Consider the following 13031-nt stretch of genomic DNA (forward strand, 5'->3'; position numbering starts at 1 on the left):
TCATGTACCCCTGCATGTGGCCGTTTGTCGTGACAGCCCTGGCACCGTCAGGCAAGCCTACCAATCTTGCGCGCTTCCGACATTTCGCCTTTAGCGGACGATATAAATACCCACGCAATTCACCGACCCCCAAGCGCGGCCCCTGCATACGGTGTGGTAGACTAGTCCGAGCCCGCGCCTACTACCGTCTATGCATCATCGCCAGTCGCTGGGCTAATGCTGTCGCCCTGCCAGGTCCCCTAAATCGACAAGTTACTGCTCCGAACACTGACAGACGCGACGTCTGCGGGGCTCCGTCATCACTGCCTGACTAACCCTGCACGCGGAATAAGCCTTATTACAGGCCCATTCAGGAGAAGGTCAAGTCTCCGCTAATCATTCATCCGTCTTACATACTCTGCGCAAACATTCGCCTTGGCCGTCCAGGTCAGCCCCGCCATCAAAACTCACGCCTCGCAGCGGGACCGAGATCTCGCTCGGCAAACGCCCCCGGGTCCACGCACCTCTTTTCCCTATCATGGCTCCAGCTGCCTTTGATGCCAACACACAACTCAACTATGCCCGCCACATCAAGTACTGGCGGCGGAACCTGAAGACTCTGCTGCCGCACTTCTACACCAGCAATGACTCCAACCGCATGCTATTGGCCCTTTTCACCGTGTCCGCTCTCGATATTCTGGGAGATTTAGACGCTGCTTTGTCAGCCGAGGAGCGCCACGGGCACATCGAATGGGTCTACAGCTGCCAACTGCCTGAAGGTGGCTTTCGCCCGTGGCCAGGGTCCAACTATGGCGAGCTCAGAAGTGAAGAAAACAAGAACTGGGACCCTGCCCATGTTCCTGGAACTTTCTTTGCCCTCCTGACGCTGGTCGTGCTGGGGGATGATCTGGAGAGGGTCAAGAGAAAGGAGATCTTGACATGGCTGGTCAAGATGCAGAGACCCGAGGGTAGCTTTGGAGAGACTTTGGGCCATGGCGATGATGTCCATGGCGGCAACGACTCAAGATTCGGCTACATGGCTACAGCTATCAGATGGATACTTCGAGGCAACCTCGAGGGACCGTGTGAGGGTATTCCAGATATCGATGTTGACAACTTCGTCACGTGTGTCCAACAAGCAGAGTGCTACGACGGAGGCATCTCGGAATCGCCCTACCATGAAGCGCATGCAGGCTTCACCTGCTGCGCCATCGCTGCCCTGGCTTTCTTGGGTCGTCTACCCTTACCTCCATCACAAAAACCGGACGGTGTCATTCGCGGAGTAACCGACGTCCCAAAGACGCTGCACTGGCTCGTCTCACGGCAGACGCTGACTCTAGACGAGGACGACGGCTTGGATACTATGAATGACGAGACAGATACGTCAGAAACCTGCCATGACGCGCATACGTTTGTCAAGCTGGGCGCCTACCCATCAGTACAGGCAAAAACCAACACAAAAGGACGGCCTCACATTCACTTCGAACTCGAGTGGGTTGGAGTGAATGGTCGATGTAACAAGGTAGCAGATACATGCTATGCTTACTGGACCTGCACGCCCTTACAACTCCTCGGTCATCTAGATATTGTCGACCGGCAACCGATCCGGAAGTGGTTACTAGATAAGACGCAACATCTCGTGGGAGGGTTCGGCAAAGTCACAGGAGACCCACCCGACATGTATCATTCTTTCCTAGGCCTCATGGTTCTTGCCATGTTTGGAGAGACTGGCCTTCAGGACGTTGACCCGGCTCTGTGTATCACGCACAAGGCGAAGAAGCACCTAGAATCACTTTCGTGGCGGAGGAAGATTCTAGGACTAGACAAAGAACCCAATGGTGCAAATCGTCCCTCACAAGAAAGCATTGGCCTGGCTGGTGAAAGAACGCAGATAGATGCATAGACACATGGGAGTCGCCATACCCAGCGCGCATCACTGTTTAAGGCTGCGAAGGACGTTCCCAGTCATCATGATTCTAGAACAATAAATCTCAATTGATCGGAATGCAATTAGACTGTAATCACATCACGATCCTCCAGGGCTGCCTTCCAGGGTTCATGGTAGTCCCCAGACGGCGTAGCGCCAAAAGACCTCGGCCCCACCTGGACTCCCAGATCCCTGTCAGCCAGGTAATTTTCCCAAACTCCGACACCATTCTCTGCGAACATCTAGCGACAGCAACGAGCCAAATCACGCCGAGCCCCACATTCCAGATTGCACTCAACACAGGCTGCAGTCATGAGGAACGCGCCGCCGCCATCGAAGAAGCGCAAAATCGCCGTCGCAGTCCCCGAAAAGATCGAGTTTGACTTTTCGGCGCGCGAAGAATACCTCACCGGGTTCCACAAGCGCAAACTTGCGCGGATAAAGCATGCACAGGAGGAGAACGCGAAGAGGGAGAAGGAGGAGAAGCTGAGGTTTAGGCGCGAGGTAAGCACACGATTGCGACGTCCCATCTCTGAGGTTGCGCGACAAGGACGTTCGTCTTATGTCACCGGCGCATCTCTGGGTTGTATCCAGACAGGCACAGCGGCTAACGATACCCTACAATTTAGCTCCGAGAACAGCGCAAAGTCGACCTGGAGAGACACGTCGAAGAAGTAAACCGACTTGTCAAACAAGCCAACGGCGACCTCGACCTCAGCGAAGCAGGCGAAACATCCGCCAATGATGACGACGACGACGACGAAGAAGAAGAATTCACAGGCTTCCAAGAACCAGAGCCTATAAACCAGGAAGACGAATACATCGACGAAGACAAATACACAACCGTCACGATAGAAAGCGTGGGCATATCCAAAGCCGGGTTTTCAACACAGGGACAAGAGGACGAAGAGGCAGCCGCAAAGAGGAAAGCAGACGAGGAGAGGAAAAAGGCGGAGGAAGAGAACAAGAAGCGGGTGTGGACAAAGGCGTGGCCGAAGAATAGCGAGAGGCCAAAGAAGAAGAAGAAGAAGTTTAGGTACGAGACCAAGACGGAGAGAAAGGCGGAGCGCATGAAGCAGGGCATGAAGAAGAGGAAGCAGAAGGAGGCTAGGGAGAACAAGTAGACGGGTAGAAGTGTTGCTTGTTGGAAAGAAAGCTAGTGACTATACACGGCAAGACAATGATACCCCTTCACGATGTCAAGCAGAACCCCGCATGTTGGTGCGCTGCTCTGGTCGTGTTCTGCACAAGTCTAGCATTATTCCACTGCATAACTCCAGTGGGTCGTACACCGCTCCTTGGTCAAACCTGGCAAAGCACATGTGAGTACCAAAGACAAAGCTGTGTCAGGAACCGCCAACAATGTATTCGCTCAGGGATTATCTAAAGCGAAGGCCCGCCCAGCAAGCAGCCGCAGGAAGGAAACAGATATATAGGGGTTTAGGGTAGGGTAGGGGGTACGGGGGAATGTAATGTGAAATCTGCCTCTTCTCCAAGCTCCACTGCATGCCGTAGTAATCATCCTCCGCCACTAGCCACCACGGACCGTCCCTCTTGTCGCACGCGCTCGAAATCGGCATCCGCAGAGGGACGATATCGAAGCTCGACTCAGAACTCGACTAGATACAGTCAACAACCGCAAAAGAGAGACGACAGCGAGATCAGATGTTACCGATCTCCTTGACAAAGTCGTCGAGCTCCTTCTTGGTGTCGGCGTATTTCTTGGCCATCTCTTCGTACTTGGTTTCCCACTGGTCGCGGGACTGCTCGAGGGCTTGGACTTTGCGTTCGTAGTGGCCGGACTTGACATCGGTTTGGCGGAGCCTGGAGGGTGACGTGTCAGTGGCTGCAGATCAGGGGCCGGAAGCGTGGAAGGTAGATAGGGGAGGGGAACAGCAACGGCATCAGAGGGTGAATGAACGTACTTCTCGTTGAGCTCGCGGATAGTCCTGTCCGATTCCTCAGCTTCTTCCTCGAGAACTTGGATCTTGCGCTGGAGGCTCTCGGCCTGGGTGCCGGCCTGAGCACCTGCACCAGCTTCGTCCTTGTGGACCTTGACTTGCCCCTCAAGCTTCTCCACCTCGCTCTCGAGAACGGAGTTCTTGTGCGTCAGCGACGTGATCTCCTGCTCCTTCTGTGTCGTCTCCGACTCGAGCTGCTTGATCTTGGCCTTGTACTCCTCGGCTTTGGCGCTGCTCTCATCCGCCTCGACGCGGAGAGCTTCCATGCGCTGTGCAGAACGTCATGTCAGCGGCTGCTTTGGTACGACAGGCGTGCATTGTGGCGTCGGCTGTGGACTGGGTACCAAAGAAAGGGGATTTGGCGGGGTATGCGTGGACTCACCTTCTTGATCTGATCCATAGCTGCGAGAGGTGTGTGGTGCGGGGAACAAGTGTTTGTGTGGTGTTGGCAGGTGAGGAGAGCAAAAGAGCTGCAGCTTATGTAGGGATGTGGTAAGGCGGCGGGTCGGTGGTGCTTTGTTGTAAGAATTGTCTCCTGCAAGCGGATGGGCAAGCTGATAATGCGGGCAGGCGCTACCTCCGCCCGGACCCTGTGCGAAGCCCAGACCCTCTTTGCTGCCGCCCTAGCAACCGGACGTAAACACTGGCCGCGAACATCGCATGCCATCATCGCCAACACCCGATAGAGATAGCCGCACGACTCGCTCAATGTAACCGCCAGAATGGCTACCCTCGCAGCAAACGACCAGGAGAACGCAGTCCGCCATCTGCACGCGGGTGCGGCGGGAAAGTCGCTCAATGCCGGCCTCAAGGGCTTCAACGCCAAAACACCCGGAAACAAAGCCCCCAAGACGCCTTTCAAGATCCCCCTCAACGACGAAAATGCCGTGGGAAAAGCGGGAAAGTCGGTCCTGCAGACCAAGGGCAAGGGAAACGAGCTCTTCACCACCAACAAGGGCGGCAAGATCGACCAGAATGCCTTTGTGACGCCAGCCGGTAAGAGAAGACATGGCAGACTGCGCAAGACGACAACTGACGTGTTTAGGTCCGCGCACGCGCGCGCCGCTGGGCATGAAGACGACCAACGCGAAATCCAGGCCCTTTGGAACCCCAGCGCCCCTCTCCTCCGCAAAGACGCAGAAGCTCAGCCCTCGCCTGCGCCGCCCCAAAGTCAAGGTCCACCAGCCGGAAGTCGCGCAAGAGTCCGAAGATGACGTGCCTGAGATCGAATACATGCCCCCCAAGGAGGTCCCGCTCGAAGATGACATGGAGGAATACCTACCCAAGAACTGGACCATGCCCAAGCTCAGTAACCAGGACATGGTCCGCGGTATTTGGCAAGCCTACCACAACCCAATTGAGGACGACGGAAGGACGCGTGAGCAGCGCAAGTTCGAGGAGGAGATAGAGCAGGGTCGGAAGAAGCGCGATGAGCAGATGGACAAGATACTCGCGGCGCAGATGGCCAAGGACGATGCAGAGACGAAGGAGTACTACGGTATCAAGGAGCCGAAGAAGGACGCTCCCAAGGCACCTGCTGCCCTCAGAAAGGCGGCCACCGGACCATCGACCATGCGAGCCAGATCTGCAGCCGCCGCTCTTTCTCCACCGTCCAAGCCTAGCTACGCTGCTCCCACTGCAGCTGTGAAGTCGCGTGTACCCACTGGACTAGTCGCTGGCAGGAAGGGAGCAAAGACGCCCACCGAGCTTACAGCATCCCGTCAAGCATCCGCCGCAGCAGCCTCCAAGAGCACCATCGGCTACGCCCAAGGCCGCGCCGGACGCGCAGCCCCAGCTGCACGCAAGCCTCTCTCCAACGTCACCAAGCCCGCTCCTTTCTCCGCTGGCCCCCGACCCGCCTCCTCGACGCATATCCGCAGTGCCAGCACAAACACTGGTACCATGCGAGGTCGCGGCCCAGTGTCCCGCTGCAGCTCAACTTCCACCAATGCCACCCTTGTCACACCTCCAGAGGAAGAGCAGCCCCGCCGCACGGCTGAAGATGTAGAGCGTGAAATGGAGTTGTTGCTTCTGTCGCGCTCCGACGACGAGGACGATGATGCGTGGATGAATAGCTTCAACACGCAGCTACACGGTGAAGATCCACTCGATGAAGATAACGAGAATTTCCAGCTTCAACTCCCTGAAGGTTTCTAGGCCGTCATGGAGAGTTTGGAAGTGGGATATCAAAGCGTCTGCGGATGACCACTTTGTTCGTCATTGTACTGTTAATGGGTTGTGGAGTACCGGTATTGGATACCTTTTGCTTTATGCGCGAATGATTATTTGGGTCTACATGCTATCACGGTGGCTTACTATGCATAATACATAGCATGATTGTACTTGTATTGAACACCACCCGTTTCACTGTCACTACTACACATCAAGTCATATACCACCAATGTAAAATCACCGTCAACAGACTGTCCATTTGATAATAGCATTTCATTAAGATGTAGCAAACGTCGTCGACCAGAGGAAGCGACCCTTCCTCCAGTCCCACCAACTGTTTGTCCCTGTCTTTATCAAGCATATACCCATTCTGCCCTCCCTTCCCCAACCAAGCCATCCATCCAGTTTCTCTTTTGGTTCAAGGAAAAGGTTACGCAAGACAATAGTATGAAGAAAGACCCCATGTACCCCAGTCCCTACACAAAGGGTGGGGGCCAAGATGCGCGCTTCTGGAAACCAAGGAGGAAAACACCGTAAATGCGCCATGCTGCTAGAATCAAGTGAGACTGAGGAAAACGATGACGACGGGTGACTCTGAGCGTCGGTGACTGTCGCGGATGGATACGGATGTTCGTGATATTGTCGTGATAAGAGGACGGATGTGGGGTTTGTGGGATGCAGTATGTGGTTGTGTAGATTAGATTTACTTGCTCTTCCGCTTGCCGGACATGCATGCGTCGGAAAGCGTGGAGTTCAAAGTATGATGAGTTGATGGACCAGGCGGATCATTCGACGACCTCGTCTACGGCGTAGAGATTCTGGTTAAGAATCTTGTTCATGGTGAACATGTGGACGCGGTCCTGTTTGAAGACTGCCCGCATGGCATCGTCACAGCGGATTTGGCGCCTGTCGTCCGGGTCTTGTAGCTCGCGCTCCTTGACGTACTCCCATATCTTCTTAACGGTCTGGGGGCGCGAGAGCTGGGTTTCGCCGAGGAGTTCGGAGAGGGCTGGTGAGAGAGCCATGGGTTTCTGGGTGTGGTTAGCTTTGGCTTGGGGTGATGATGTAGACTAGATGAGGTTGACTTACATGGAAACCTCCTTTCCGGCTCGGGCTCTTCTTCTCGCCTCCACTACCTGATGCGATGTCGCTGTCGTCTTCATCCTTGATCCTGGTCGAGCTCTTCTTCTTGGTCTTGGTCTTCTTCGGCGCAGCTACTTTCCGCTTTGTGTTCCCGCCGCGTGTCGCCCTACCCATGCGCGCATTCTCCTCAGCCTGTAATCTCGCCGCGAATGCAGCATCGTCATCCTCGTCCTTGACCTTGGTCTTCTTGACCTTCTTCTTAGGAGGCGCAACATCTTCGACCTCAGACAGCGCTGACTCGTCATCGGGCGGCGATCGCTTGTTGTGGGAGACGTCGGAGGTATCGTCATTCGAGGCCTTTGCGCCGTTCTCGACTGTGGGTATAGGTTCAGAAACCTCGGATCCGCCATTCTGCTCGTTGTTGAATTTGTCAAACCGCTGCATAATGAGCACGGTAATCTGGTCCTATTTGCGAGTCTCAGTATATGCCGCTGTATGTGATATTGAGCTTCAAACCTTCTGCTGTGAAAGGTCATCCTCGACTCTCTCTTGTAATCCTTTCCGTATGCGCTTTGCGCTGATGGTGTTGATGTCGCTGGCGCGTAGGATTTCGTCGATAATGACCGAGTAGGAAGCTTGCACTTCGGCGGGGAGAGGGTCTGCTGTGACACGTTAGAATGTAGACATACGCGTAGCAGACGGCAAGCGGGCACGTACCTGCCATGGCTGCGATATTTCAAGTCTCGACAGCAAGAAGTTGCAAAGGTAGACGCTGTAGGTAGAGAGGTAGTCGCCGCGGGGAGCAGTCTCCAAACCGCAAATTATCGCGGAGCTCCGATGCAGCTGCGATGTTCGTGGTGGCTATGTCGTGCAAAGAACCGCGGTTGGTACCAGGGTCGCGGAACCACCAATGGGACCTAAGATGTGGATGGATGCAGAAGATACGTAGAGAGCGTCGCGTATGGCGGGAATGTCGCCAGTCTCTCACGTAGCGATCGGCAAGCGTCGTCGCGCAATAAACTCCAAGACGGGTGAGAGAGGGCCAGCGAAGGTGCCCGGGCAGCCAAGTAGGTCGGGCGCCTCAAAAGGGTAGTTCCGTAGTGGGGTGCAGTCACGGGCAAGCGACAGCAATCTCGTGTGGGAAGAGGCTCAAATTTAGAAAGTAGTTGCAGCGGAGCGTGGGTGGTGTCGTGGAGATGAACGGGGCAGGTGAACAGAACTAAGGTTCATAGATCGTTGCAGCATGCGCGATGAGGTGTGAAGTCGAATGCACGGGCGCCGTCTAGCTCAGGTACGCCGATGGAGGCTGGGAACCACGACCATCTAAGTAGTTCGATCCGACAAAGAAAAGCAATCCCGACACTCTTGTTGGCCCTCACAGTGCTTGCACGCGCGCAATTGTCAGAGACATAGGTTTTCCGTCATGCATCGCATCGCCTGCACAAGCTGCAAGCTGCGTATTTGTTGGTTTCCATGCCAAATGCGGTAATCTATGTATGCCACTAGTCGGGGTCCAACCGCCTCGCTTTCAACCTTGGAACCATTCGAGTTGACGCCACTTCCATGGTTGAAGCCGCCAACAACTTCACATAACCAGACAGCCTACTCCATACATCTGCTTTTCCACCGCACTCTTGATTTGATACCAATCCGCTCTTCTCTCCGCGAACTCATACACCTCTTCTGCTCGGAATATGCCGTGGTATCTGTCCGTGTCGGCAATGATGGTAGCGATCTCTTTCGCTTCCTTTGCGTCGATGAGATATATCTGAGAGAGTTCGCGAAGCGCGGCGAAGTACTGCATAAGGGGCTTGTTGCGCAGCGATACGATGTACGCGTTGTATGCATTCATGTCACTGCTGGGATTAGTTCATGTCTAGGTCTACGGATCATGTGTCATACCTGATGAGTTTGATGGCGCCATCCACACTGATTCTCTGACGTTTCAAGTGCTTGCAGAGAGCAGTGAACAAGCGCACACCAACTTCTTGGTTGAAGACGTCCAGGACGTTCTTGTCTGTGCTGCCGATGAGCATGTTTGTGTGTGACGAAACAACTTCCACAATCTTCGTTGCCGTTTGGCTAGGTCCAATGTCGGACATCTGCACCTGCCCATTGGGCCCGACTGGAGGATTAAAATCGGATGGTTGTTGTGTAGTGCCGCAGAGATACTCAACTTCGTCCATCAGCACATCGATACCTTTGTTGAGACCTGCAGCGACACGCTCATCCAACATGGCCTCAAAGCGCTTCTTCTCCTTTGCGGCAAGGCTGAGGAAATCGTCGCGGTCGGTCAGATTGGCAGCCACAAGCTCCTGGAGATAGAACACCTCAACCATCTGTTGGATCAAGTCGCCAACATTGACCAATTCCAAAAATGCTACCAGTGGCGCAACGCCCTCTTTGCTATGATCCGCGACTTCTCGCGGCTTGTAGTCAGCCAAATGACTGACAGCCTTGTCGAAACCCAACTTCATATGGCGGTTGCCGAGAATCTGGACTAGGTTGATAAAGATCTGCTCAGATTGTTCCTTCGCCTCTTCACCAGATTGGCCACCAAGTCTAACAAATCGCGCGGCTCTTTCCAACCCGGACTTGGCCATGTGTGTCAGGTTCAGCGCCACTTCGATACTAAACAGCGATCGGATGCCCTCTAAACGCGAGTTCATGATTGCTGCCTTGGCGGCAAGTTCAGTGGTTGGGGCTTCGATTCGCGGTGTAGGCGACCGTTCACCAGAGAGAGGAGTACCGAGTCTTGAGGTAGGGTCCAAAGTATTAGTGCCGTTCATGCCAGTTACGCTTTCGTTGGGCTTGCTAGCACTAGAGCCCCCAATAGTTGGGAGTACATTGACAGGCATCATGACCACCTTCTTGAAGGATGATAGAAAGTCTTGTTTAACAGCTTTCCTGTTGACATTGGCCATGTATAAGGTTTCGGTGCTCTGCTCTTCTTCCATTAAACGCTTCTCCCACAGGTCGACCTCTGCAGCTGACTTTCGCTTGAAGTAATCTAATTCCTCTTGTAGGTAAAGGTCGATGTGTTGCTCAAAGCAACGAGACACGATGCGCATGGCTTCGTCGCGGAAATCGGGCTTCGATGCATTGGTAGGATGTAACGAGACTGCAAGTTGCAGCGCTTGCTCATACAGTCCCGCAACTGCTTTCAGATATGCTTCGATGCTAATATCGTGAGCCTCGTCGAACAAAGTCGTGAGATATTCGGCGATGACGTCATCCGCAACGCGCTCAAAGAAGGTTTGTAGCACGTCGACAGTGGGGGGAAAGACACGATCGATAATGTCTGCTTCTTCGTTGAGCGCACTTGCCAGTCCTCTGAAAAACTCATGGGATGGTTCCAGTGTCAGCACTTCGTTGCGTAGGCAATCTGCAGGGTCACCGAGCTTCTCTTTCTCCAACATCAAAGGGTGGTTGTGAATAAAAGAGTCCAAACATGCCGCGCCGCCGTTTAGAGCCACGAGGACGGTAGCAAATCTCTTCATACGTCCGTCAAAGTCTTTGTCTGCATAGCCTTGCTCAAACTCTCGGAGTACAGCATTCTCGAAGATGCCAGTCATCGTGTCTAGTTTCTCCTCGCGCTGGCTCCAACCTTGCGCATAATCGCTTTTTGCAAATATCTTGAGCTGCGCCAGCATCTGAGCCTGTTGCTCGGGATCGCGGTAGGTCCGAAACAGAATAGGGTCTGTATGACTTCTTGACCTCTCCAAGTCGTAGTAGAACGGGGCCAGCGCCCCGTAGACTTTGCCGTACTCTTGCCGCGCCATGCCTCGAATCGAGCGTACATTTGCAAGGACCTTGACAGCTGCCTGCGGATCCACCGCGTACGAGCTCTGTGCCAACGTCCCGGAAGGTGACAATGTCATGTCATTGAAGCCCTTGTCCAGCGTGGTAGCGCGAGGTCTACTTCGGTGTTCCTGAGACTTCCGCAGCATATCTTCCTCTATGGTGGCATCGAACAGTGTCATGCTTGTCTTGCCAGGTACGTCGTCCCCCAGAGGCATCCCGTTGGTGCTGCCATTGAGTGCCACACCAGACCTCCGGGCCTCCTCCGCTTTTTGTGCCTCGAGCTTTTCCCGCATGGATTCCTCAAACCGTTGTTTGGCCTCGGCTTCATTCCAGCAGCCCATGCTCCGAAGTCTTTGAATCCACCTGGTGTCGTCGTATACCATCTCGCGCATGCGTCTCGAGGTGCGCGCGAAGCTGAACATGTCGGCGACGGGAAGGTAGTCGAGGATGGCATTGATGAGCTCTACGTTGTTTCGTCAGACGGCGGACTTGGTATGGTACTGTCTCCCTACCGGCTGGCAACACAGCTTTCGAATCGTGCACCAACTGCGTGGTCCTCAGCGATGCGAGGACCGACGGCTGTGTCGGGGGCACCGCCCGCTTAAAGTTGGACTTGGTCGCCATGGTTCAGATATCACGGTAGAGACTGTGGTGGTTGTATGCGAGTGCGTGTGTTTTCCCATTATCGGGGTCCAGCGATGCTTCGCGCGTGGTGGCTGCGGGGAGCTTTTGGCAGGGTGGAGCAGTGACCGCTGGCGGCTGGCGGCAGGGTCTCGTAGATCCAACATGGCGCAAGATTGATCGCCCGGCAACTAGAATCTACACATGACGCAAGCAAGGCTGCGTGGACTACATTCACTGTCAACCTCTCCTCTGAATACTGTAACACTGGTGTTGATGGCCATTACGCTCCAAGGCATTGTGTTGGGCAGGCACGCGACCAGATCAACACGCGCAAAGTGTGAAAGTAACAAGGCACCGATGCGCGACCGCCACAGTTGTACCTGAGGATGCATAACCCTATGGCGATGCACTGACTAGCAAGTAAAGCCGTAGAGATGAAGCTTCTTCTGGGGCGAGCCCAATGCACTGTGCAGACCATGGCATTCTCAACTCGGACATTTCATGACGGCACACGCGCGTCGCTGTGCATCGATCGCAGATGCGCGCATAGAGGGTGGTTAACCCTCCTCCGCGAGATGAGTGTCTCTGAGGATAGACTTCAGTCTGGCTAACGTCCAACACGTGCATCGGCAAGCGCAACCCAAATCACGAGTTACAGCCAAGCGGCGCGTCTGGAATTACCCAAACCAACTCAAAGTCTCGCCAGCCAAGGTTTTCACAGTTGAGATCGTCTCAGATCTGGTTGCTATTGTAAGATGAGGCGCGCGTGGTACCCGAAAGGTTATAGCCCCTGGGACCAGAGGACTTCCGTAGTCCTTCGTGCTCGACTCAGACTTTGTGTCCGCTGGCTGTGCAGCGCATGCTGAGTGGCGATCTCAGGAGGACCTTGGAGGCTCTGTTCGTGTTGCTTTGGAGCCAAGGCAAAGAGTCCTTCAGCAGGCAAAAGGCTACTATAGAGTCCTTCTCTGAGGGGCACTGCAGGGCGACCTGTAGGGCTTTCCCCGACATGTTGTCGCAGCAACTGCGCGGTTTTCCAATGTGTCGATGATTGGTAAAGGGCGCTGGGGCGCAGCCGGGCACCGAAGGAGGGCGTGGCCACTGGGAACGCGTAAACTTCCCAGTCTTGTCCACGGCCACAGGTCCAGCTCTCTGCCCAGGTGTCATCCGCAAAAGGGATGAAACGGAGCCCTGGCTGGCCGTCTCTCTGGCTGACGAAGGCTCTCGAGACGTCAGTAGGCGCACCCTACAGGCCTGTACCTGCGTCTCCGAGAGCGGGCCGACCGATCCAGACCTAGCGCGCACTGGCGGCGTGGCTCGTTTGAACGTGACAGCGTGTCTGGGAGCAGCATCCGGGAACCTCGTGATCTTGTGTCGCCAGCGCATGCGGCTCTGGTGGACCGCGCGTGGCCTGAGACGCGGTGACGCGCTGTCCTATGACGGCATAACGGCTGTTCGGCGAAGCACCTAGAAGGCATCTAGAA

At 54.8% G+C, this 13031-nt stretch overlaps 6 protein-coding genes across 6 annotated transcripts; 3 read left to right on the forward strand and 3 right to left on the reverse strand.

Annotated features, from left to right (window-relative positions):
- Nucleotides 1-517: 517 nt before the first annotated feature.
- Nucleotides 518-1882, forward strand: J4E87_005426 (uncharacterized protein; the record flags this gene model as incomplete). The annotated part of the gene is made up of 1 exon (XM_049377039.1): nt 518-1882. The coding sequence occupies one exon, from the start codon at nt 518-520 to the stop codon at nt 1880-1882; it is 1365 nt and encodes a 454-aa protein (XP_049233264.1).
- Nucleotides 1883-2218: 336 nt separating this feature from the next.
- Nucleotides 2219-3030, forward strand: J4E87_005427 (uncharacterized protein; the record flags this gene model as incomplete). The annotated part of the gene is made up of 2 exons (XM_049377040.1): nt 2219-2410; nt 2536-3030. The coding sequence occupies 2 exons, from the start codon at nt 2219-2221 to the stop codon at nt 3028-3030; spliced, it is 687 nt and encodes a 228-aa protein (XP_049233265.1).
- A 537-nt stretch (nt 3031-3567) lies between these two features.
- J4E87_005428 (uncharacterized protein) lies at nt 3568-4267 on the reverse strand (the record flags this gene model as incomplete). Its single annotated transcript, XM_049377041.1, has 3 exons — nt 3568-3730; nt 3832-4136; nt 4250-4267. The coding sequence occupies 3 exons, from the start codon at nt 4265-4267 to the stop codon at nt 3568-3570; spliced, it is 486 nt and encodes a 161-aa protein (XP_049233266.1).
- Nucleotides 4268-4589: 322 nt separating this feature from the next.
- J4E87_005429 (uncharacterized protein) lies at nt 4590-6024 on the forward strand (the record flags this gene model as incomplete). The annotated part of the gene is made up of 2 exons (XM_049377042.1): nt 4590-4863; nt 4913-6024. 2 exons carry the CDS (start codon nt 4590-4592, stop codon nt 6022-6024), a joined length of 1386 nt encoding a protein of 461 aa, XP_049233267.1.
- An 800-nt stretch (nt 6025-6824) lies between these two features.
- Nucleotides 6825-7846, reverse strand: J4E87_005430 (uncharacterized protein; the record flags this gene model as incomplete). Its single annotated transcript, XM_049377043.1, has 4 exons — nt 6825-7070; nt 7129-7587; nt 7639-7784; nt 7840-7846. The coding sequence occupies 4 exons, from the start codon at nt 7844-7846 to the stop codon at nt 6825-6827; spliced, it is 858 nt and encodes a 285-aa protein (XP_049233268.1).
- Nucleotides 7847-8707: 861 nt separating this feature from the next.
- J4E87_005431 (uncharacterized protein) lies at nt 8708-11550 on the reverse strand (the record flags this gene model as incomplete). The annotated part of the gene is made up of 3 exons (XM_049377044.1): nt 8708-8978; nt 9025-11389; nt 11439-11550. The coding sequence occupies 3 exons, from the start codon at nt 11548-11550 to the stop codon at nt 8708-8710; spliced, it is 2748 nt and encodes a 915-aa protein (XP_049233269.1).
- Nucleotides 11551-13031: the final 1481 nt, after the last annotated feature.

Source organism: Alternaria ethzedia (genome assembly GCF_023757985.1).
Source record: "Alternaria ethzedia strain BMP 0044 chromosome Unknown scaffold_11, whole genome shotgun sequence".
NCBI classification, from domain to species: domain Eukaryota; kingdom Fungi; phylum Ascomycota; class Dothideomycetes; order Pleosporales; family Pleosporaceae; genus Alternaria; species Alternaria ethzedia.